Consider the following 26,048-nt stretch of genomic DNA (forward strand, 5'->3'; position numbering starts at 1 on the left):
GGTGAGTGTGTGGGGGGGCGGGGCATAAGGCGGTGAGTGTGTGGGGGAACGGGGCATAAGGCAAGGGGGTGAGTGTGTGAGGGGGCGGGGCATAAGGCAAGGGGGTGAGTGTGTGAGGGGGCGGGGCATAAGGGGTGAGTGTGTGAGGGGGCGGGGCATAAGGGGTGAGTGTGTGGGGGGGCGGGGCATAAGACAAGGGGGTGAGTGCCTGAGGGGGCGGGGCATAAGACAAGGGGTGAGTGCGTGAGGGGGCGGGGCATAAGACAAGGGGTGAGTGTGTAGGGGGAGGGGCATAAGACAAGGGGTGAGTGCCTGAGGGGGCGGGGCATAAGACAAGGGGTGAGTGCCTGAGGGGGCGGGGCATAAGACAAGGGGTGAGTGTGTAGGGGGAGGGGCATAAGACAAGGGGTGAGTGTGTAGGGGGAGGGGCATAAGACAAGGGGTGAGTGTGTAGGGGGCGGGGCATAAGACAAGGGGTGAGTGTGTAGGGGGCGGGGCATAAGACAAGGGGTGAGTGTGTAGGGGCGGGGCATAAGACAAGGGGTGAGTGTGTAGGGGGCGGGGCATAAGACAAGGGGTGTGTGTAGGGGGCGGGGCATAAGACAAGGGGTGAGTGTGTAGGGGGAGGGGCATAAGACAAGGTGTGAGTGCATGAGGGGGCAGGGCATGGCATAAGCGTGAGGGGGAGGGGCATAAGACAAGGGGTGAGTGCGTGAGGGGGCAGGGCATGGCATAAGTATGAGGGGGAGGGGCATAAGACAAGGGGTGAGTGTGTAGGGGGCGGGGCATAAGACAAGGGGGCGAGTGCCTGAGGGGGCGGGGCATACGACAAGGGGTGAGTGTGTAGGGGGCGGGGCATAAGACAAGGGGGTGAGTGCCTGAGGGGGCGGGGCATAAGACAAGGGGGTGAGTGCCTGAGGGGGCGGGGCATAAGACAAGGGGTGAGTGCGTGAGGGGAGCTACTTTGGGGTCTGAATTTGGGGATGTGTTTCATGCAATTTTAACTAATGGAAAAGATGACAGACTCTGCAGTCAAATCAGCATCTGCTGAAGAAAGTCGCTGAAGAGGTAAGAGTAGATGGGTTCTCTGGATGGGATACCAGAACATCACAGGGCACCACAAACACACAAAGGGAAATTTAAAGAAACTGATTCACCCAAAACAGCATGTTTAAAGAGAGAGCAAATCAGTGTACCAGGATGAGCTCACAACCATGGAGATCTGAAGCTACAGAGACAGACCAGTAAGAGAACAAGGTACGATTCCACCATTCACCAGTAAAAGCGCCTCCAGGTGACTGAGGTACGTCTCCTCGCTGGCCAGAATGCCGGACAGCACCCACTTTCGCATCTCCAGGCCCTTCTCCAGGTCCAGCTCGGTCTGTGGGATGAGGGAGGGGGGAGACACAAGGCACTTCATTTATGTAACTGTTTAGTTAAAAAAAAAAGGAGGGGGAGTGGAGATGGGTCATGTGAGCAAACCTCAACAGCACCTTACATTAATAATGTCCCGCATTGTTGTGTAATTCCTGATTTTGAGTTTTTTAGTTTCAGATTGAGGTCTGAGTGGAGAGGGCCTGGGCAGTGATCAGCAGCCGCGTCTTTAATACCAGATCAGATCATCTCTCACATAATCGATCCCCGACAAACTAAATTATCGCTGCGAAGAACAAACACAGAATGGTTACTTGTCTTAAAAAGAACCAAGGACACGCGAAATATACTCAGGTGAGCAGCTGATGTTAGGGAGCACGTATCTGATCTAGCTGAATGATTAGGATGGTAGGAGGACTTTACAGGCATCTTCTCATGCCGGAGAACAAAGATGGGGGGGGGGGGGGGGGGAGGAGAGAGAGAGAGAGAGAGAGAGAGAGAGAGAGATATCCTCACTGCACAGCGCCCTCCCCACAAGGCCAGGGACACACTTCCAGCACAGGGGTGTGCTCAAGCAGAGCCGTAGCATTTAAACTCTATAATGTTCACATAAATGCCCAGGGTAGGGGTGGGGGGGATTTACACTCCTCCATAAACCTCCTGGTCATCAAGAAGCAATTATGCTTTTTTTGTTGCTCTGTAGGGTAGATGAGGAAACCCTCAGAAGATCTCTCATCTAGCTTTGTCAAGTCAAGGTGAGATGGAGAAGTAACACTGATTAACTGCAATTCCTCAAGGCTTAATGTCAGAAAGAGCCCCGCCCTGTCATCCTGGGCCCCGCCCCTTACACAGAGCCCCACCCCCTCACTCAGGGCCCCACCCCACCACAGAGCCTCGCCCCCTTCCCCAGATCAAGTAGGTAGAAGGTTTAATCTCCTGGGGTGAACTGATATACTTCTGTTCTTTCACACAGATACAGTCAGACTGAAACGAGCGTGTGGGTTTTGTCAGAGGATGCACAGACATATTTGAATAGTTTGTCTGAAATAAACGTTTGAGGTCCGTGGTGAGTAATATTCTGAGCAATGGTATTGTCATGTTCCAGCATCAACGCAGTATTGGATCAATTATATTGGCCCCTTGGGACAGAGACTCATATAGCTGAGCGAAATAAACTAAATTAGTTCAGAGTCTAAGGGAAAAAAAAGAAACTCATCTAGAAGGAGATGATGAGTTTTTTTCCCCCCTCCCCAAGAGCTCGACTTAGCAATGGACATCTCGCTCCAGAAAGCGATCTTTTATTCATCGCCATTTCGCTCCAAAAATGTTTGTGAAGCAGGGAAGAGACTCATCATGCCGGCCCTTCTGGATAAGGATCGGTGCTAATAATGACTCAATTTATTTGGCCCGCGATGAAATTGAAAAACAATAACAGTAATAATAAAGTGGATGGGAGCAGGAGAGAGAAAGCAAGTCTTCCAGCAGATAACTGTAATTATAACAGCCACTGATGCAACGTGAAATTAGAGCTTCAGGACTGGTGTCAGATTGGCTCACAGCGTTATCAGCTGCCGGGAAGTGGAAACATCTAGAAGGTCTCCCAGGACATCCTGGTGGAACAGGGCGTGTAATTTGATTTTATGTCACTTCTCATATTATATATACGTAATATATTGTAATTCATATACACAGACATACATAAATATGTACACATTTACAACCGATGACCCAAAACGTTATGACCACTATAGCAGATAATGTAGAGCTATACAAAACAGAGCTTTATGTGCTGTGTGTTGAAATGCGTTACTCCTGTAAACATCACCAAAATTATCTGTCACTTGTGCCACAGTAGCCCTTCTTTTGGTTTGTACTACACAGGATAACCTTTGTTTACATCTCACATCGATCTGTCCTGGCTGTCCATCATGTTTTCTTTTCACAGTTTCTTCCCCTCCTCAGACCACTATGAGTAGGTACTCACCCCACAAGCTGTGCTGTTTCGAAGATGATGTGGCCCTTGTCAAAGTCATTCAGATCTTTACCCCCACCTATCGCTTCTGCACCCAACATATCGTCTATGAGTATTCAGCTTTATCTTACGGTCTAATATATCCAAGACATGCACCATTTTCACTTGACAGTCAACATTACTCGCTTCAAACCGGGCTGGCTGTTTTGGCTCATCAATGTATATTTAAATGACACACACATATTTGAATGTATTGGTTCCGATTTCGGGTGATCAAAGTTGATCCACATTTTAGAAGAGGGAGTGATCAGAATCTAATCTGGTGGAGCCGATCACTATGTAACTTTCAAAGGTATTATGACTTTACCTTTAAGGGCCTCCACAATCTAGTTTTAAATAGGATCCTATCTACTGAGCCAGCTTCTCTATGATGAATTGATTTTCTACATGACCTTTATTTTACTGACCTACAAAAATAAATCCATTAAACTGTTTGGAAATGTGCACTGCATCAATAAAAACTACTTATAAAAAACTAATTTCCCAGTGACCAAAAAATACTTTTACAGAATGTTTCCATTCTGTCACCTGGATTTCTTTTACAACTTAGTTCTTCAATCAATCTCGCCGCAAAAAGTTTTCAGCTCTAATTAACAGTCTGATTCATTACGATGTAAAATTCTGGACAAATATACTGAAATGGCATTTCAGCTACTTGACAGCTTATCTAGTATTTGTACATCTAGGGTTATTCCTCAAAGTGAATTCCTAGTGAGGTATGAATCCACTAGTGCTCATTCCAACCCATTCCCTGACTTACCCAGTACAATTATTAGTTAATTATCTCTGCATCTAAGTGTCTCTACTAATTATCTACTACTCAACTTCAAAATGCAGCAGAGAAAGGCGCCCTCACCGACTTGGAGGACTCCAGGGAGCCTGAGGACAGCGTGTCCCGACTGCTGCGGCTCTTGGAGCTGAGGTGGGGGGAGGAGGAGGGCGAGTCGTCGATGTAGGGCATCATGTCGTGGTGGCGGCGCTGCTCCTCGGCGCGATCCGCGTCATATCCGTAGCTGGGCGGCGTCCCGCCCAAGGAAGAGTCTGCAGGTTCGGGGGAAGACTGCTTTAGGGGTCGTCGCCATCCCATACTCACAAGTCTCCATGGCAACAGAGAGCCTTTTCGGCCTCCCTGAGCAACGGGTCCTACATGTTTCCAAGCGGATTTTTAATTAGCGGCCGATTCATCAGCGACGGGAGGGAGGGGTGGTGGGGGGTGTGTGACTAAGTACCGGAATTGTTACGCTTCAGTACAGCATTTAGGAGCTTCTAGGCTGGTCAAGAAGCACCAACGCCAAGTTGGCCTCACCCCATTACCGCCCCCTGTGCCCCGATCCGTGCGTTACACTCGCCGGCTGCTGAGATCGGATAGCAGCACGGCATGAGAAAAAGGGCTTTTTTAGAGGAACAGCAGGATAACGTTTTTCTGGGTGGTCAAGCTGTACCCCCTTTCTCAAGGCTTCCCTGATCCATCTGTAGCCCTGCTGCATGGCAACGGGGGGGGGGGAGAGAAAACAGACGGCCGGTCAGCAATTAGCAAATGCAGTCTGACCACCGTCAAAGAAAACGGAGGGTCATCTAATGCAGATTAAGCAGCCACGTTTGGACAGTCGACGATGCAGATGAGCCTCGGTGGGTGTGTGTGTGTGTTGGGGGAAGACGCTGAACCCATGCGGAGCTGACTTTTAAGCAGGCTGGCCCTGAAACAGGCCCCCTTTCTTGGTCCCACTCATCAATAACTTACGGACAAGAACATTTTCCTGGGGAAGGCAGGGCTAGAGAAGAGTGGCAACTGGACAGCGTAACTCTCCAAAAAAGGTCCAGTCAGGTCCATGACAATCACCATAACATACATTTAAACTCTTAACCTCCAAGGAAAAAAAGAACCAGGGCAATAATGAATAATAAGACTGCAGTCTCAGCTGTAACTATGTACGTCCTGCTACCCAGCAAGAAGTATTGCCTATAACAGTGTTTCCCAACCCGGTCCTCGGGGAACCCGGGACAGTCCACGTTTTTGATTACTCTCAGTTACCAGTGCACCAGTACCAGGTATTCGGTGTTCCTGATTGGTTGGGAGCTGGGAGGGAGCAAAAACGCGGACTGTCCGGGGCTCCCTGAGGACTGGGTTGGGAAACACTGGCCTTGTTAAAGACGCCATGCAGGGAACAGGAAATGCAGAAAAGCATTTTTCCTACGATGTGTCAAACTTTGTTGGTCTCCCACGATTCCTCTAGGGAGAGTCGCCCAGAAAAAGTGGGATAAACCTAATAAAAAACAAAACAGACGCAGAGGAAGGCCTGTATATCCTCTGGAAGGTCAGCCCAAGTGCACAAAACCTGAGTTTCCCGTGATTAAGCAATCCTCCGACAAACCAGAGGTCTCTAAATTAGGGTCAGGGCATAAGTCAAATTCAGACACAGTCAGCACAAAGACACTGGTCCAGTGGTCGGACTGACAGGTAGGCCGCTCTGAGGAGCCTCGGGGCACCGGCACAGCCAAACGTGTGCCCCACATCTGACCACTTGGGGCATGTGAGACTGCTGAGCAACGGTTATTATCAGCATGAGACATTTCTGTCTGTTTCCTTCAGCAGCCTTCACATCCCCATCCAAAATAAGCCCAGGCTGATATATACTGATATACAGTCTCACAAATGCAATAACGCCTTGGTCACCTTCACAGGCTGCTCACTGTAAGACTGCTCGTGGTCTGCTTTCCATACCCTTGGGTGTCTCAGTTTCACTCCCCATCTGCTGGATCCAACAAACCCACAAAGACCGTGTTGAGATATCCAGCTCGACATCGTACTTAATATCCCGACACAGACACAGACACAGGACCCCTTGCCCTTGACCTTATGCGACTGCCATAAAACACAAACACTCCCAGCTGTCACTTGTGCCTGGCACTGCTGCTAACTTGCCGCCCCTGTGGAATCTCACCAAATGAAGGCAGGGTAGGCGTAAGCCTTACACGCCCCACCTTCCCATTACACACTTTTATAGTTCAACGCGTGTCCAAGACCTAAGCTGCAGCTCCCACTCTGTCCTGTAGGGGGTGTGTACCTGCACTTATCGTCCTTAGGGGGACAATAGGCAGTGATGTTCAAAAAAACACAATGGCAATAAATTATATGATTGATTGAAATTGAAAGAGAGGGCCATGGCCCACCAGCTGAAACGCATGCTTGGTAGGAACACAAAGACAGAGATAACAGATCAGCAGACAATGATCATGGAGAAGCAAAGTGATGTCTTTCCAGGAATCCAATCCAGGCACACAGTTTGCATGCTCTCGCTGTGTTAATTCCATTTTAGGAGGTTAGTAGAATCACATGCCATCACAGATTTAAAGGCTCAGTTGTGCAACGCTGAACAAGGCCCGAGGCTTCCTCGTGACGCCTGCGGGGAATTATTACAGAGCAGGGTAATTTAAAAAAAATGACCACATCCCAGCAGCCCTACTCTGATTGGGTACTCAGCTGGGTGGGCGGGGCTCCGGGTACAGCATCTAGCAAATCACCCAGGCGCTGTGTTTATGAGTCTGTGGTGTACTGTTCAGTTTGCCTGACACTGAAAGTCTATCCCTCGTCTGCACCCAAACCCCAACAGCATGAAGATAACAGTGAATCGTAACGTCTCTAAAGAATGAAACGGCCCGACTTTCCCGCTCATCCTCGCGTCGGCACCTTTCGTCTTCGTTTCTCCTTACATGGTGCCATCTTCTGAAAACTAATGAAGCGTTTTATCGTCACGTCGAAGGCCAAAAGAAAGACGGCCCCCGTGATGAAGACATCAGACCAAGAGTGGAGGTCTCTCCTGGTGACGGTGAAAGAAACGACCAGTGATCTCAAAACTAAGGGAGCCAATTAAAACGTGTCAGGCCACCACATAATCACCCATGCAGGGGAACCTCCAGGAGCTGCAGCCAAAATCTCCCCCAGGGCCAATCTGCAAATCCAGGATGGTGGCCAAATAAGACCATTCAAAGGGTTCCACTGGTGTGTCAATGCTTTTGTTCTTCCCATAATTTAAACCCAGAGTCACCTACATTTGAGGGGGGGGGGGAGGGGGGGGACAGAGACTAAACAGCAGCTACTTCAGCTTATTCCTTCAAAAACAGAGGCACTGACAGACTAGCAGGACACACACTGCAGACGCAGCTGCTTGTAGCCTTCTGTCATGATGCCCATAAAGTATAACCTTGTTACCGTCCATGTGCCACATGTCTAATTTTCACCCACAGTGAGAGAACCAGCACATGTAAGCAGCCTACTGATGCATCCAGGTTCGCAACATTAAACACAGTTGAGAAGTATTTGGGTGTTACCATCACAAAGCCAAATCTATAAGCCCTTGATTGGTTTAACAAAGATCCAAACTGTTTTTGGAAGATGAAATCAGGGACACATTGATAACTGTAACTAAGGTTGTGTAAGGTTTAATGGTCAAGTCACCTAACCCTACATAGGACTGTCATTCAGCAACATGCAATGCAAGCATTTAACAACAGTCAACGGGACCCACATGAACGCTGAGGCTTAGGGGAGTTTATAATGCAGCGAGACCCACTAGAGGTAATATGAAGGAACAACTGCATCTCCGGGATGCAGAGATCAACACAAGGAGAGATGCTGCAAAGACCCTGGGCTGCTGAACCGATGCAGACAGCTGATGGCCAACTGCACATGAAGATCACCTGGCTAGAGGATGCAAGACAAGAACAAATGGGTGTCCTCCATTCCCAGAACCCATCTAAGAAGGATACAGATTGGTTGCTCATAGACATAGAACACTGGACAGAAATCCCTTGATGGATGACTTCTTCTGGCGACGTCAATCGGCCATTTTGGGGGGGAGGGGGGGGGGCTTCCAGACCGGTCCCCGACCTTGAGCCACAAAATGCAGCATGACCAGGGAACTGAAGGGTTGCCCTTGAGCAGAGCCCACCCCTGTCTGTAAGTTCAGCCCCCCCCCCCACCTGTGATTGGTGGAACAGAACACCGTCGGCTAGGAAACGAGATGGGAGCCAACGCAGAGGTGGCAGAAGCTCGACTGCACCAAGGGAACAGGGGCTCCTGCTGCCACCAAAGAAACAAAACATTTTTAAAACCTATTTAAAGGGGAAGAGCACAGCCCACAGGGACAGGATCAGCACGACTACGCATCAGCAAGCACAGATATAAAGGAGCAACAGACAACCAAGAAATGCATTTCATGATGGTCAAGAGCGAGGTGGTGCTGGGCTTACTTGGGGATAAGGCTAATTTCACAAGCCCATCAGGACCCTGACTCTGTAATATGGCCTGGGGGGGGGGTCAGGTGTGGCTCTGAGAGCGACCTTTGCCCCCCAGGCAGCAAAGACACACACATGCACGCAATTCCCCACTTCCCATTACACGCTTTCCATTTGCATGTCTCTTAGAAGCCACGTGTTTACACACCATAGCCACTCGTAGCCAGTTTTGTTTCTTAAATCCAAAGCAGTCGACAACTTTCTCCATTTACACAATTTAATACTTCACAGTATTTGCCCCAACAACTGTAATACAGGCTATGCTCAGGCTATACGTTGGTTCTCCACCACCACTGTACCTCTTCCTGAGGTGTGGCACGGTCCACCAATCAGGAAATCAGATGCACTAGCTACACTCGGGGCCCTCGTTTCCAAGCCGGATCCAGTCTTGATGGAAGATGTGTGAAGTGGGACATTCTGGCAACCTTCATGTCCACCCCATAGTGACACACATAAAGCAGCTGCAGGAGAAACCAGGGGACACACACTGACCTCCCCCCTCTTCTGTATCAGCCACAGAACACTCCCCTACCTGGAACTGCCTGGCCCCAGTCCAGGGGAAGGGCAATAGCTGCTGTTTGGTTACTGCCAAGTTCTCAATTAATCTGTCATATTTTAGGAAAACTGACTGCAAAATACGCTTTGGATGGGTATTTGTACAGCCAACACACATCTACTTGCTCATTTGTACATCGTACAATTAATAAAGCTTAGTAACTGTATTCAATTAATAATTATGATTAGGAGTAATCTGAGGACTAAATTTAGAACTATTTATAGTTTTAGCTTGTAAATCAGGAAGCAACAAATTCATCTGAATTATATGTGACACTAACTAGTATGAAACCACCTGATTTAAAAAAAAAAAACATTCCTAAGAAAGACCTTGAGAGTCCTTGGGCGGAGAGTTTGTGATAGTCCTCCCAAATCTAACGAACTCAGATCTCGGCAGATTATACACACAGGCAGTCGGGTATAGCGGTGAAAGAGAGCTAGTAAGGTAACAAGGGCTACTGGAAGATTGTCGGTCACGGTCAAGCCTGGTAGCCAGCGAAATCCACTAGGCACAGGATTTACCTAATTAAATTTTCTGATTGGACTAGCTGGACCAGCAAAGAAAGAGTTCTGAAAAAGCGCAGGATTGCCATTCACAATGACCAGAACGAGGACCCGAAGCAGGACTAGGAGCTGGACCAGGAGTAGGAGCAGAACCAGGACCAGGACCAAGACCAGGACCAGGACCAGGACCAGGACCAGGACCAAGATCAGGACTCCACTCCCCAAGGCAGCAGGAAGGGGCTTTATAGAAGGGTCAGGGAGCTGCCCCAGTCTCTCGAGATATACATTTAGCACCATTTTAAAGTTCCTAGGCATATGACTGTGGGGGGGATTAAGGGCACCTGCACGTACAATTCTGGTCACGGACCACGCAGCCTCTGAAGCAGTCTTTCAGCACATAGCGGGCAGATTTATGAGGAGGGACTGGAAACTTTGTGTTCAGGTCTTTGCTTTCTGGCAGACAGAGCGGGTGAGACATCTAGGAGAGCAGCGGCTGCATTCCCTCGCAGACACGCTAAAACTTTTTCCCTTTTAAATCAGTTCCGCAAATCTGGTGTTGTTACAGAATATTTAAAGCTGAGCCTTTTTAAAATCTAAATACTAATTAAGTACTTACTAAATAAACTAAAACAGAACGCAGTATACCTATCTATCTATTTACTGTTATGTGGTTGCATAAAAATTAGTGTAATCAGATATTGAACCTAAGTGAAAATGCCCTTAAAACTTCATTAATTAATGTCTGTTATTGTTACGATTGTTGTTTCTGTATCCCCCCCCCCCCCTTTTTTTTTCCCTTCACGGTACTAGGACGGGTGAGTTCGGAGCAGCCACACTCTTTGCTCTTGAATTTAATGCAAATTAAAGTTGTCCTCCGAACAGGGGGGTGGGGGGGTTGTGGTGGTGGGCAATTAAAAAAAAAAAAAAAAAACTTCATTCATATATCAGCTTCATCTACCTTAATTTTACAAAGCCTAGGACTTTTGCACAAGGTGTATTTCTGCCCATATATTTCTTGTTTGTTTTGTTGTGCATTTTCTATTTCCAAGGCCGACTGCTTTGAGTTTTCCATCCTGACGCCTGGACGCCTTCCTTGCTCTAACCGTATCTTTTCTTTTTATTACCTTCCAATTTTGCTTACACCTGCACCAAAAGGCACAGCTGACTGGGAACAGCCAGCATCTTTCACAACAGTCTGTGCTGCAGGAGAGTTTCTATGATCTCTCGCCATTTCCTTTCAATTAGCCCAGTCCACCGGCTCGTTAACGTCTGTAAGAACTCACTTGTAACTGCAGATTGATTTGAATTTTTAGACTCACACACGCGTGCATCCCCAAGCCGCACACAGGAGTCCCCTCTCACACGCGCGTGCATCCCCAAGCCGCACACAGGAGTCCCCTCTCACACGCGCGTGCATCCCCAAGCCGCACACAGGAGTCCCCTCTCGCACGCGCGTGCATCCCCACGCCGCACACAGGAGTCCCCTCTCACACGCGCGTGCATCCCCACGCCGCACACAGGAGTCCCCTCTCACACGCGCGTGCATCCCCACGCCGCACACAGGAGTCCCCTCTCGCACGCGCGTGCATCCCCACGCCGCACACAGGAGTCCCCTCTCGCACGCGCGTGCATCCCCACGCCGCACACAGGAGTCCCCTTTTAGCCTACCCATAACTTCAAAATTTTCCACTTCCTCCATGACCTACCATTTTAACAAAGGATAAATAACTCAAACTCTGCAGTCACTTTCTAAAACATTTTATTCAAAATCATATATACTTGCCACATTTGTGCATTCTGTTTGCATTCCATCATTGTGGGATTTGGATCCTGAACGAGTTGAGATCCAAGCTGCCTGTGTTGTGCCGGATGCAGTTTTGGTCACACGGACCAAAGTGGTACACAATACAGAAAAAAAGCAATGTGAAAAAAACTAAGATCTGTCACAATGTTCTTGCAAATAGCAAGCAATGTAACTAGATCTAAATTTTGTAGAATCTATGCCGATGATCTGTATACTCTAAGCCTATGTTGGAAGCTATTGTAAACAATTTTTCCCATATCTCAGGTTAATTTGTGTTACTGCAACAAAACTAATGATTTCATCAAAGTTTGACCTAACATGAAATTATGTCTATTGTAATAAAGCAATAAATTTATGAATGTATCCTCACATAATGTGTGACATTACAGAAAATTCAAACTTGAAACACATCGTACAGAAGACTATATGTTGTTCATGCTGTTGTCTAATACGCCATTTCTAGGTTGTTGGCAATTCCATACAGACAACACTAACATTGTATGTATATTGGCCAGTGTCAATCAAAATGTTCAGTATATTAAATCATTAGCACAAATTGTGCCAAATGCCTCATCAAGCATGGCTGGACAAGCTTAAAAGAAGAGACCTTTCGCTCACTGTCTGGTTCCCCTACAAAAATCTCTCCTGCACCCTTGTATATAAGTGACACCAGAAGCGACGGCTACATCACCCCCAGCCCACAGAGACAAGCTCACTCCACAAGAACAAGTAACCAAACACTGAGAAGATGCTGGTCCTGGTAGCGCCGACAAACAGGAGAGTCGCACAGCCCAGGGAATCGTTTAATCTCCGAACCGAATATTACATGGTCAGCATTCAGGCAAAACACCCCCCCCCCCCCCCCGGCCACCGTGCACCCCCCACTCGACCCTTTGTGTCTTTAATCCGAGGAGTCTTGTCGCCTAGGTTACCTGAAATACAGGAAGGAATCCTGTAATTCCTGCTTAGAGAGCAGCACAAAAAGGGGGGCTGATTTCGGACCTGCAGCACAGACAAACAGCTGAAAGGGGAAAAAAGAAAGAAAGAAGACACCACCCTTAAGGTTACGAAGCAACAGAAGTCGACGATCTGTTCTGGTGTTATGGGCTGGATCCACAGAAAAGCAGGCTCACAGGTCATGTGATGCTGTACAGCGTGTGAAAAAGACAGCTGAACAGAAGAATTGGGGTAGGGGCTCCATCTAAGAGCCTAGGCAAGGGGGTGGGGCGGGCTTGGCGGGGGGGGGGGGGGGTCAGGCACAGAGGTCACTCAAAAATGATCCATTCCCACCTGGTGAACTGGCGCTAGAGACAAAATCGCTAGCATTTCCCACCTCAGCAGGATGGTGGCGCTATACAGCCTCAGATAGAGATGCAGGCATAAGTACAGAAAGCCTTCAGCAGCGAGCCAGGTTCCTTAGCCACGCCTGCCGGGGGTTTGCTCTGTGGGTCAGGCCCTCCAGCGACCGGGGCCCCGGATCTACCCCTCAAGTCCTCAGGCCCCAAGCATAATAATTAATGGACTGAATTCAGCCTTTTAGAAAGGCTCATTAAGATGGTTTATTATTTCCCGGGACGAGGTTTCTTCCAGAAGGATGGAACAAGTGTGGAAAAGCTTAGCCGAACCACCAGTATTGTTATGTAAATTGATTTTTTTCTCACCCCCCAGCCACGTGTACAGCGAGTGCGCAAAAGCCCCCCTAATTAGGAGGAGATTCTCCTGGAGGCTGGTCTCTATGACAACAAGACCCACCCCCCTTCCTGGCATGATGGGCAGGGGTGTACAGCTGTTTAGAGGCTTCTTGCCCTGAAATAGAGGTCAGGGTCTCTGATACTCACCAGCGCCACACAAAAATGCACACACACACACACACACACGAGGTAAACAGGAGTGCATGACAAGCAGAATACATAACTGCTGACTACATAATCACACACATTCCAATTAAGCATAAAACAAAACATTCAGGGTAAACCAAAGCAATAAATGCAAAAGTCTAAAGTTACAGCAGTATGCAAAAGTGCCTCCTTAGCACTAGTATACAGAGCCATGTGAAATGTGTAACTGGACTGAAATGAGCTCAGCACCCCCTACACACACCTGATTAGTTGGCTGTAACAGTCACATGTCCACACCACCAGCCAATAGCACTGCCTTTCACTCACGCCTACACTACCAGCGGTATAATCAGACAAAGAGACCCCAGAGCTCCATGGCGACACATACGGGCATTTCATAAAACAACAAACCTTAAAGCACAGCTGGCCGACGACGACCATTTGCCAGGGTTACATATTTGCTTTCTCCAAATACAGGATTGCAAACTCAATCGAAGATAAATTTCAGTGACTAAAAACAACACACTCAGGCATTTTAAGAATGCAATTAATCCACCTGTAACTTAAAGAATTCGGGATACGAATCGTCCACAGAAAGCATGGGCCGACTTAGGCCAGCTTCTTATGGAGGGGCTCCCACCTTGAGGGTACAGTCCAGAAATCCAGCCCTATAATCCCCTTTCCCACACATACATATGTCACTCATTGAGTCAGTTCAACCACTTGAGTGCTGCTGTAATAGCATTATGTAACGATGATTCAACAGAGAGCACAGGCAGACTGGGAGGGGGCAGGTTCAATAACCTGACAAACAGCTCTTACCCAGCGACAGCCGCAGGGACGGGAAGCAGAGGGGACCATCCTGATCAAAGCATCTTCCCACATCAGGGAAAATGGGACACAAGACTGAAGACCTCCATCAGAAAAGCTATGACGGTGGCCTCAAGACTGACTGACGATCCAGACTAAGCACAACGATAAAACACAAAAAGGTCTAAGTACAGAAAAAAGATGTGATCATAAGTACAAAATAGGGAGTGGCCATGATCGACCAGGAGGGAGGGTCGGGTGACCATGATCGGCCAGGAGGGAGGGTCGGGTGACCATGATCGGCCAGGAGGGAGGGTCTGGTGACCGATCAGTCAGGTGGCCATGATCGGCCAGGAGGGAGGGTCGGGTGGCCATGATCGGCCAGGAGGGAGGGTCGGGTGGCCATGATCGGCCAGGAGGGAGGGTCGGGTGGCCATGATCGGCCAGGAGGGAGGGTCGGGTGGCCATGATCGGCCAGGAGGGAGGGTCGGGTGACCATGATCGGCCAGGAGGGAGGGTCGGGTGGCCATGATCTGCCGACCATGATCGACCAGGAGGGAGGGTCGGGTGACCATGATCTGCCGACCATGATCGGCCAGGAGGGAGGGTCGGGTGGCCATGATCTGCCGACCATGATCGGCCAGGAGGGAGGGTCGGGTGACCATGATCGGCCAGGAGGAGGGTCGGGTGACCATGATCGGCCAGGAGGAGAGTCGGGAGACCATGATCGGCCAGGAGGAGGGTCGGGTGACCATGATCGGCCAGGAGGGAGGGTCGGGTGACCATGATCGGCCAGGAGGAGGGTCGGGTGACCATGATCGGCCAGGAGGAGAGTCGGGTGACCATGAACGGCCAGGAGGGAGGGTCGGGTGACCATGAACGGCCAGGAGGGAGGGTCGGGTGACCATGAACGGCCAGGAGGGAGGGTCGGGTGACCATGAACGGCCAGGAGGGAGGGTCGGGTGACCATGATCGGCCAGGAGGGAGAATCTGGTGACCATGATCAGGCAGGATTCCATTCACCTGCCATCAGTTATGGTAACTTTCTTTGTTTTGTTACCCGCATTACGAAGATTATGTGTTACGTGATCCTAATCCGAAATCACCAGCACCAGCAGAACAGTGCCCCTTTGGTCCCCAGCCCCTCCCCCACTGAAAAAAATACCTCTATTTCCATAACCTTTGTGTTTGTACTCCCAACAAACCTGTCACTGACCACCCTGTCCCTGAAGTTCCTCCATCAAAATAAACCCCACAATACATAACTACACACAAATCAGACCACTGTACAATTTTAAGAAACAGTGAGTCACTTAGGCCCTCAAAGAAGAGATTCTCATTTTAATACCTAATCGCCGAATACATTCGCTTTCAATGTAAACCCCAAAAAAACCACACAGCCATTCTTTGTCTGTGAAAACTGTTTCTTTTCCCGCCTCCAAAGGAACGAGAAATCAAGCGACGTGGAGCCACTGCTCCGAACAAAGGAGATTTCCCTGCGGAGCCAGATTCTATAAAGCATGTGGAAAAGACCTACATGACTGAGTCTGGGGCGGGAGGTCGTTTTAGGGAGGGTGGGGGAGGGGAGGGGAGTCACGGGGGGGGGGGGGGCAGCTAAGGCAGCTCAAAGACGATCGAGAGATAGGCAAGCCCACAACACGTGTGTAGATGGTGTCTCTGTGACAAAGATGGTGTGAGTCGCCAACAGATGAATGAAACACACGAAACACCACAAGTCAACAACTGAATCAGCAAATGGGTAACAGACACACGTGGTGCCTCTCTACCTAGCATGTTTATATCTGGTTCCTTGTAAAGAACCAGAGTGAGATATGTGACAGGGAAAGAAATTATATGATACTCACACCCTTGGAGTGAATGACTCATGCACATAAACACTGAGTGAAGGTTCAGGCAGGTAAGATAAGGCTTTGAAAATTAGATATAAGGAGTACAGACACGATGACTGGAGGATTTTGCCTCCCCCGGGGCATGCAAGGTACATCACTTAGTATTCTGGTGTACAAATCAGCAATATATAAAACAAGAATGTTGCACAAGTTTCCTCGGACGTGTTCATCTGCTAAGCTACCCGATAAATAAATCATCTAAACGGCAAAGCGAGCACCACGCTGAGAGTCAAACCAGCGTGCTGGGAAGCCGACCGTGCGGACAGAATCCATCGCACTTAAATTCAATCTGAACCAGCACACGAGTCGGAGCCCGATAACCCCACCTTGGTTAGGATGATGGATTTCGTCCTAAAAACAAGCTCAGGGGAGCCGTGTGCTACAGTGCCATATGCCGAAGCCCAATTTCAGGGAAATCTGGAAAGGTTATTAAACCTATAATGGGTACAATATACAAAGCTCCATGGTTTTGGAACATTATTTGAGAGAACAATGGGGTTAATTCACCAACCTATTCTGAACGTTCATTAAAATATTTCTTTGAGGAACTAATCTTGATGAACGTTGATCACATCTGCAGTGGCTCACCTGGATACACACTGTCAAAGGTTGTTGGCTCACTAGATTTGGTCAAAGCTGTGATCCTCATTAGAGCTTAAAAATGAAAACCTTCCCCAAAAATCCATCCCAGCAGGACTCTGTGGGTCCATCGAGAGCCAGAACCCAAATGGACACAAGCTGGTCATTTCACTGCCAACAAATCAGTGACCATCAAGCAAACAGAAAATCCTGAGATCCATGAACTTCGGAGAGGACGAACAAACCAAAATGTGACAAATGCGTATAAACGTATTTTAAACTAATTCATCCATGTTTGTACTTTGCATCATTGTAAATCGCAGCATCCACTTAAAAATCAAGAAGACTGCATCATCTTAAAAATGCGCTTGCATCCAAGACCCCAGAAATGTTCCTGTTTTCCCCTAAATTCCAGACACCCTGTAAATGCAGACTGGAGAATCAGGAAATCTCCACAGGAGAGAATGACTTCTGCCTACTGTAGCGTCATAAATCACTTACAGGCCTAATCTACACTTCAGATACGTCGGATCGGATTCCGGTCGCTGGGGATCAGAAATAGAGGCATTTATGATTAGGTTATTACTGGAATTAGGCGACTGCTTCCAGACAATTAGTATGGTCGATTACAAAAAGAAAAAAAAAAAAACAAATGAATTGACGCTTCAGTGTCACATTGTTTGAGAAACTTTAAAAATGTGGGGTTGGCAAGAGGCATTGAAATGGCACAGCGGAGGAATCCTCCGCTCTCTCCTCCTCTAAGCCACAGCAAGTCATTTATTCATGCCACCCCCCCCACCCCCCACGTCGCAAGACACTGCCACAGGGTGCCCCCCCCCCCAGCCCTAACGTTACATTTACCCTTCATTAACCAAATGCATTTACATATTCAGAGCACACATCCAGAGGAATTTCCATCAAGAGGAGACAGCGGGGGGGGGAAGGGGGGGGGGCATGGACCGGAATGTCCGCAGCCTGCCTCACCCCCCCACTTTGGGCTGCTATGACTAAGAGTGGGAGAGTCAACAGAGAGCGAGAGGAAGAGAGTGAGACAGAACGCTGCCTGAGCCAGCTCTGTGCAGCCCCCACCTCTCATAACAGTTCCCCTGGAAGATGGCACCAGGACCACCTAACTGACATCCATGGGGAGGATGCCAACCATGATGGTTTCAGGGGAAAAAAAGACCTTTTTGCATCAGCATGCGCTTCAGTTTTGGTACTGCTTTAACCTGAGAAAGGGGGGCCTGGAACAGACAATGGAAGAAGTTTGGGAAGCCCCTCCAGCACGGGGCCCGGTCCTGGGGAGACCAGGCGTGTTCTGGTCAGAGGACGTGGAACCTTCCTCTCACAGCCTTGCGCTCGCTGGATATTCAGCCCAGAGACAAACGATCGTTTTGACACCTGTCAGAGCAGCGCTACATTCAGTCAAGAGTTACGACCGCCAGCATTAAGGGAACGGCGGCCAAAAGAAAATCGAAAATATGGAAAAGACGCACAACTTTGGAAACTCCCCCATCCGCACGACAGAGCCATAAAACAGAGCAGCGCACAGCAACACGGGCCGATCCAAACAGAACACAACCTTATCTCGCATTCTGGCAGACAGACAGCACGGTGAGAGACTTTGGGACCGCGATGCAGTGGTGTGGAAGCCTGAGGGCCCGCAAGGGCAGAGACCAGGGTCTCCTCCTGACCCTGGCAGCTCTCTGCTAGGTTAACACGAACAATACCCCCCCCCCCGACGTGTGCGCTCTAGTAATCCCACCACAGGGGGTGGTGTGCAAATGCACCACTGGGGTCCCACATTGTCACCAGACAGGCTGAAAAAGTGCTACATTTAAACATAGGGACCATGCAGTACAGCACGGCGAAATGGCGGGGGGGTGGGGGCTCCCATGTCCTTGAGGCGCCATGCTCACTGGCGGGGAGAAATCCCCCCAGATCCAGAGCTCTGCCTCCTCATCATGGACAATCCGCTCGGATCAACGCGCCGATTCTCCCCGGTAGGAGAATGACTGCAGCTTCCACCACATTTTTCTAAAACTGCCTCATTTGTTCGTTATCTGTGTCGAGCGGCCGTTTCCCACGGAGTATCTGTTCAGTCAGCTTTCTGGGGGAGGAGACCAGGGGCAGAAGCCTGGGGTGGGAGGGATGGGGTGCGGTGAATTTATTGATGCTGGTAGGACCTCATAAACCCTGAAAGAGGAGAGAGTGGGGGAGGGAGGGTATTTTCTTACATTTCGTTCCTTCCATGGCTGCATCCTTGCCTGACTGACTCCGACCCTGTGGATCCGTCAGCGTTTGTCTGTATCGAGAGGAGACATTCGCAGGGTCCAGAAAGGGCCATACAGGCGGGGAGAGAAGGCACCCAAAAACGCAGCTACATAAAACCCAACTGCTGGCCTGAAACGCGTCGGGCGAAGAGGCAAAATTTTAACTGAACCTTGTGAGAAAAAGCGTTAAATGAAAAGTAAATTCATCGGCCTCATTCATCAAAATCTAATTAATTTCTAATTTAACCAAAATAATTTTGGCTCTAGTCCCTCACCACTTCAAGGAAGAAAAACACCCTGCTCCCTCAGGGTGGGGGGCGTGTGTGTAAATGAGGTTCCTGACTTTTGGCTTACTGGAGCAACGAGCAAGGCTGGGGGTCCCCCTGCAAAGATCAGCTCTTCATAAAATATACCCCGGCCTCAAAACCCAACACCCACCCAAATGCTCCCCCCTTGATGTCGGACATCAAATATCTATCCATATACAACAATTCCCATTAAACATTAAACCTCACTCTAAACTAAAATTAGGCTTTGGCCCGACCTTAAACACACATGGGCATAGAGAATGTTTGGAAGAAGTTGCTGAAATCCAAAGTGCCTTGCGGGTAGCTCCGGTAGGGAGACAAAGCAGGACGGACTAAAGAGCCTGTGAGGAGAGCCTCAGGTCTGCCCCGCTGGGTATGTTCATCAAAACTTGGGTGGAGGCCCCAGAATGTTCCGCAATTTTATGCTCCAATTGGAGGGCATCTTCTGTTAACGATGAGCAACAAGGTGCAGAATGTGTTCAAGAAACTGCCCCTGAGACTTTGGGTGTGAAGGCAGGAACACGCGTCGTGATTGATGTTCTGCGCAGTTCCTCTGGCCAACATGAAGCTCGTCCCTCAACGGGGCGGAGAGAAATCCAAACTGAAACCCGGAGGCAGGACCAAGCGCAGCCGTCCAAACAAAAACCAGCAAAGATTTGCACAAAGGGACAAATTTACTATGTACTCAGCTCTGCTAAATCCACACACTAAAACCTTTCATACCACCCGTGAAAAACACCCCTTCCTAGGGCCCTTTCCCATCCTTATGAGCCTCGTTAAGGCAGAACCACAGCACAGTTGAAATGCTATGTCAATTATTTAAAGCCTTTTAAATATTTCATCATTTATCATCAAAGTATATTATGAGACGGCAGAACGGCCGACGGCGCGGCCTGCAACAGCACTGCAGGTTGGACGCGTGAGAAGCGGCCTGCTCGGGAAACATGGCGATGAAGATGTAAGAGGGTAGGCCTGCATCGCAGTCCAGTCAGGCACACAGACAGACAGGCAGCAAATAAACACAACCAGGCCAAGAGGTACAATGTTCATAGTTAACTGTCTTTTTCTGTGTATCTGAGAAGTGCGAAAGCAAGGTGTGTAAAAAATGTACAGTAACAGACTATTTATGGTGAAATAAGATCAACCACAGCCTACTGCAACCAGGTTTACAAAGAACAGGGAGGAGGGTCTCCTGTATCTACACCGATTCTTTTCCTTCCTCTCGTCCGGCTCAGAGGATGCTGGGCAGGGTCCATCCATCAGTGCCACCGGAGGGGGCCTGAGTCTCACAGATAAAGGCGCTTCGCACACCTCCGAGTGCGCGTCCAGCGTGACCCGTTTCCCCCTCCCTTGCCAGGACACCCCTCCCTGTCCCTTGATGGTTTAATCATAGCCCTGCCAGACAGTAAAATGCAGCAAACTCCTCCTCCCTAGCCATCAAAACTCTGGACTAAACCAGAACTAAGCAGCAGTTCTTAACCAAGCAAATGTCTTTCATATTCCAACGCTGCTTGGGAAAAGGCAGCACAAGCTTCACCGTATGATTGACAGCAAATGGCAAATGACAGGTTGCTAATTAGGCTCTAGCCACGCCCCCCTCTCCCACCGCCCCAGTTACTACACCTGGACGTGCGAACGGCCCACAGTAGCTGCGAGCCCCTAAATACCTCTAAATGATGATCAAGTCAAGATCATGAAGATCTCCTGCACCCACACAGGCCTTGCCGAGCTGCTTCACCATCTGCACTAGTACGAGTATGAGTACAGGATCATTGAAACGTTTTCTGTTCACATATCCCAGCATGCTCTCCATTTTTGAGATAAACGCATACAGTTAAGAGTGGAGCTTGGGTCAGCCATTTATCTGACGACCCTAGAACATTTCGCGGGGGTTAACGGCCTTGCTCAAGGGGGCAAAGGCGGGGATGGGATTTGAACTGGCGACCTTCCGATCATGGACACACACACAGACCCAGGCTAGGGCTACCTACTTCATCACAAATCGATAACAATAACTGCTGTAGCCCAGCGCATTCCTGAGGTAGGTTATCTCCTTGCACACCGGCATGTTCATAACCACTTGGGAGTATTAGTGGTCAAGAAATGCAGGAAGGAGAATTAACGGTATGAACTCTGGCCCAGTGAGCCTCATGTACGTTCTCTTGATCTCCTTCCACTACTCTGCTGGCTTCTTTGTTCACAGGTGCAGGCTGTCGGCAAAAGTTCGGCAAACAAATTACAAAAGATCCTACACCGGACATTCTCTCTTGCAAAAGAGGCAAAAAAAATTTTTGCGAGAGTTCCGTTTAACAAATTCCCGTGAGATGAAATCTAACAACCAGGCTGCTGTTAGCATCCGACTGTAAGCGGTTTTACATCTCCAGTTCATCACTATCACCTAGGACAGCTAACAGGCCTATCTGCTTATTGACAGAACCATCAACTGCAGCATCATCCAGAGCTTCAGGACCTGCACTCTGTTCAAGACCCAAAACCTTCATCTGTAGAACAATCTTTAAAAATGGTGTGAACTCCCAAAACAAAAATGCACATGCAACATCAAAGACTACAAAACACTCACAGCTGCAAGAAACCAGGAGGCCACTTTGACCAAAGAAAAAAGCACATTGACCTGAAACGATAGCCAGCCAGTTCTGGTTCTGAAATATGGAAATACATCTATTAACAGATGCTTCTGTGAACAGACGGCATCCAGTGAGACACGATGACGGGGAGAATGGGTTCAGATTCGGTAACGGTAATGGACCATATTGGCAGGTCGGAACCTTCGCCCTTGGAGAAGGAACCTATGAAAACAGCTTCTATCGATGCATATCTCATTAGCAGCTCTAAAAATGTCACACGTCGGCTCTGGTGGTGATTCTGTTGATAGACATGGCAGACAGAACATCTGATCTCGCTGTGTGTAGCCCACGCCGATGATCTGTCGAGCTCGGAAGGTCTGCAGCTGGTGACTGTGCTCTTTCAGACCAGTCAAGCAGCAAGAAAACAGCAGTGACCTACTTCACTTCATGCCCCAGCTCCTGACGGCCTGACATGACTTCTGCACCAACAACGGAAAGATTTATAGCCGCAACAGTTCAAACCAACACAAAGCATGGCCTAAAAGCAGTGTTCCTCAATCCAGATAGCCTGCTTACCGGGGGCTGGGAGGGAGCAAAAACGGGGACAGTCTCGGGGTCCCAAAGACCGGGTTGAGAAATGACGCCTTACAGAACGGGCCACTCGATAACACAATCTGTCATGTTCGCGAGGGTCAAGGTCCAATGTGTCTTCTGCATACACTCACAAGCTGGTGGAAGTTAAAGAAGGAAGGAGACTCAAGTACAGTCTTGAAGGGCTTCATGAGCAAGACGACATCAACTACAGGGGATAAGAAAATGGGACGGCGGTCTTTTGAGATGCACTGGCCTTTGAACGATTCCAGGGGTTGAATTGCGTCACTGGAAAGCAGTGGTGCCCGTCATTTGCTTCGAATTGTGGTGCAGTGTCAACTGTAACTCAATCCGAAGAAAAGTCTGCAGCCCAACATCCCAGGCAGGATAATTCATTACTTCTGTGCTTAATTCAGCTGCTCAGGATTCAGGCCAAAGCGACTTTATGATGCGAGCCATTTAAATGGGCCAATGCGGGTTCTGCACACAGCCACTGGTGGAGTGAGTCGGGAGGGTGTGAAGGAATCCTGGGACAGACTGTCAGGTAACAAGCACCAGTGTCCATTCTGTTTGTGTGCTTTTTCACTTCTGCTGATCATGAAGATATGACAGCTTGTTTTTGTAACCCCCCCCCCCCACCACTTCTATGAAACTTCTCTCCACCCACATTAAAAATAAAGCCTCCGTTTCTTGCCCCCCATCCCTGTGTTACAAGGTTCCGTGTCGCCTGCCTCTCACACTAAATCAGAACCACAACCCAGTGACCTTCCTTCAGCCGCTGTGCCCCCTGCTGCCCTCTGGCTTCCATAGCGGAGCGTCTTTCATGTATATTTAAAAGAATAACCTGTTCCAGCATGTTCTGGGCATGCTGTCTCGCCTGCTGTCCTGCCCTTCTGTCCGGTGCGCTCGCTCTGAATTAACAACCTCAGCTGTACCAGAATGCAAATTAAGTAACCTTTTGGAGAACAGCATGTGAGGATGGAAAACACAATTTAAAATCATGTGAAGTCAGCCTCTGACGTACTAAATTTAACTGGACAGGTCCGATCAGAAGCTTTCAGAGTGGATCAATCCGATTTAGTCACTCAGACAACAAGAGCAGTAGAGATGGCGTAAAGGTGTTTTCTTAAGGCACCGGTGTATTTCATTAGATCAATCTCCAAGCCCCGCATTACACTGTACTTCTATTCCAAACCTTGTTTAGGTTCTTCACTGAAATAAACAGGCTTGCTTGCAAAACATTACAGTGATAAAACACAATGGCTAGCTATTTGTCTTATTGAGTATCCAGATAGTAAACAACACAGCAAGTGATTGTCAATTGTTTTGAATTGTCAAGCTATTTCTAAATTCATACTAGAGCTGCTTTCCCCAATAAGTACAAAAATGGCACTTTACCTCCAGCAGTCCGCTACATGAAATAAAATTCATAGTGTATAAACCGACTGATGTTTTCATTTCTTCTCCAGCCATATGACTGGGGCAACTCTGACGTCTCAACGACATAGTTTATAGTCGGCAGCAAATCTGCGTTTAGACTCACAGTCCACATGAAACTGATTATACTGGCACGTCACCCATCAACATCACCTAACCTGCCCCCCACTCTCCAGAAGGGAGAGGGGAGGGAGATCCAAAGTTCACTTTAGTGGGAGCAGAGGCGAGGTGAATAACTTACCTCACCTCAACATGCGAGGACTACGACCTAAATTTAGCGCCAATAATTTGAGCAGCACAGGTCACTAATCAGCAGTTCAGCAAGCCTTGTAATTAGGAAATTTAAATAGCTCTAGGTGGTCGCAGAGGCACAGGGTACGGATGGGGGCAGTATCAAGGCTCAGTAATTGTTCCAGTCTGGGAGGCAAGAAGGTGCCTTCGCACACTGAATGTCTTATTAGCCATGCCCAGTGTTTCTCAAACCAGTTCCCGGGGACTCCCAGACAGTCCACATTTTTGCTCCCTCATGGGAGCTGGGAGGAAGCAAACATGTGGGCTGTCTAGCAAGGAGCTGGGAGGGAGACAAAACATGGACCGTCTGAGTGTCCCGAAGACCGGACTGAGAAACACTGGGCTGGTCGAAGGTGTCATGGAGGAGCCCAGATACCAAATGTGTATCACAGGGACCAAAACCAACAGAAGGCGTGAATGAGAGGCTCTTTAAGAAGGTCTTGCTGCATTTCAACAAACAGGACTCATGGTAACGATGCCAACAGTTTTCCGGAAAATGCCGGGGGTTCAGGGGTCTCTGTCTCAATACGGCTGTGCCCACACAGCCACAGTACTTCCCAGAATTCCAACTGGGTGTGACAGTCATGGCAGGGAAAGGAAAGGAAGCCAGTAAATAGGAGTGGAGTTGGGGGTGGGGTGCAGTAATGAGCAATTCCTCAAATTTTAAAATTGTGGAGTAAAACCACAATGGGTGCGGAGTGATGGATGGAGCTGGAAAAAAGGATGTCAGATTACAAAAATTCAAAAGCTGATGTATCTATGACAACCAGAAGCATGATAGCTAAGGTCTGAAAATAGGCTCAGAAAATCTGAGCAGACAGGGACCACCTCTTCCTGGCTGAGATGACTGATGACCTTCCAGCGGCGCTCAAAGGACGGCAGATTGAGAAACTTGGCTCCTGGGATGTTCCTATAGTCCACTTGACACATTTATGTCATTACAGCCAGTTTCTTGACAGTCAAGCGAAAGTCTTCTGTCGCACAGAGCCCAGCATCACAGTGAGACACAGGAAAATGATCCACGTTCATTTGTCACTGAATTCTTTAAACAGCCATTAAACTATGAAGCCAACATCTGCTCTCATTCTATTCCTTCCATCCCTTATGCGTGAATCTGCATCTATGCAACCAAAAATAAATCTTTACAGTCTTTTGTCGAAAACATTCTGACCTGCCCGTAGTGGCAGCTGTCAGAGACACGCCACTCTGTATCACTATTTCTCCACAATATTTTGAGGAAAAATCTCGTCTGTTCGTCTGAGACTCTGCATTCTAAGGGTTTCCACCACACTCCCTGAAGCAGCACTTAAGGCCACTAAAGCCCAGCCTGACAAAAAGGGGAGGAAAAAAAAAAAAAGATAGCCATCGACCGTCTTTGCGGGCGGGCAGGAGAGACACCCAGTATGGGTGACAGAGAGGGGCTGAAATGCTGAGCTGGGAATGCCAGTCGATGTGGGACTGACGGGAGCTTTCCAGCTAACCCCACCCTTGACAGCAGAATCGGGGAGGGGGGGTAGAGTCCTGGGAACCCATCCGGCATCGCGTCCTACCACAGAACTCTGGCCTGACTTTTTTTTTTTTTTTTTAAATGCGGACTTCAGCTCACTGGCAGTCAGTCCAGACTGCCCTCTGTCAGGATAGACCCAAGCCCCCCACTCCCCACACCCCTAATAACCCTGTCCAGAATAAAGGCGGGAATATAAGTGAATGGAAGGACCACTTCTTTGTGGTGTACATTGCCCTGAATATGTAAACCGTGATAGCCCACTTCCTCTGTGCAGAAATGCACTCCGCGGTGCTAAAACAGCCTGCCTGTGTTCTTTGCGACTGTACATAGCTGTATATAATGTGGATAGCCCGCT

General features: G+C 48.7%; 1 protein-coding gene across 3 annotated transcripts in view; it reads right to left on the bottom strand.

Moving 5' to 3' along the window:
- Nucleotides 1-26,048, bottom strand: part of bcr (BCR activator of RhoGEF and GTPase) — a 66,023-nt gene that overhangs the window by 26,290 nt on the left and 13,685 nt on the right. For all 3 annotated transcript variants that reach the window (XM_023808595.2, XM_023808597.2, XM_072714211.1), the window contains 2 exons: nucleotides 4,263-4,447; nucleotides 1,277-1,381 (listed from right to left, as the gene is read on the bottom strand). In XM_023808595.2, coding sequence (XP_023664363.1) covers nucleotides 1,277-1,381; nucleotides 4,263-4,447 — 290 coding nt within the window. The remainder of the gene's footprint in view (nucleotides 1-1,276; nucleotides 1,382-4,262; nucleotides 4,448-26,048) is intronic.

Source organism: Paramormyrops kingsleyae, chromosome 7, assembly GCF_048594095.1.
Source record: "Paramormyrops kingsleyae isolate MSU_618 chromosome 7, PKINGS_0.4, whole genome shotgun sequence".
NCBI classification, from domain to species: domain Eukaryota; kingdom Metazoa; phylum Chordata; class Actinopteri; order Osteoglossiformes; family Mormyridae; genus Paramormyrops; species Paramormyrops kingsleyae.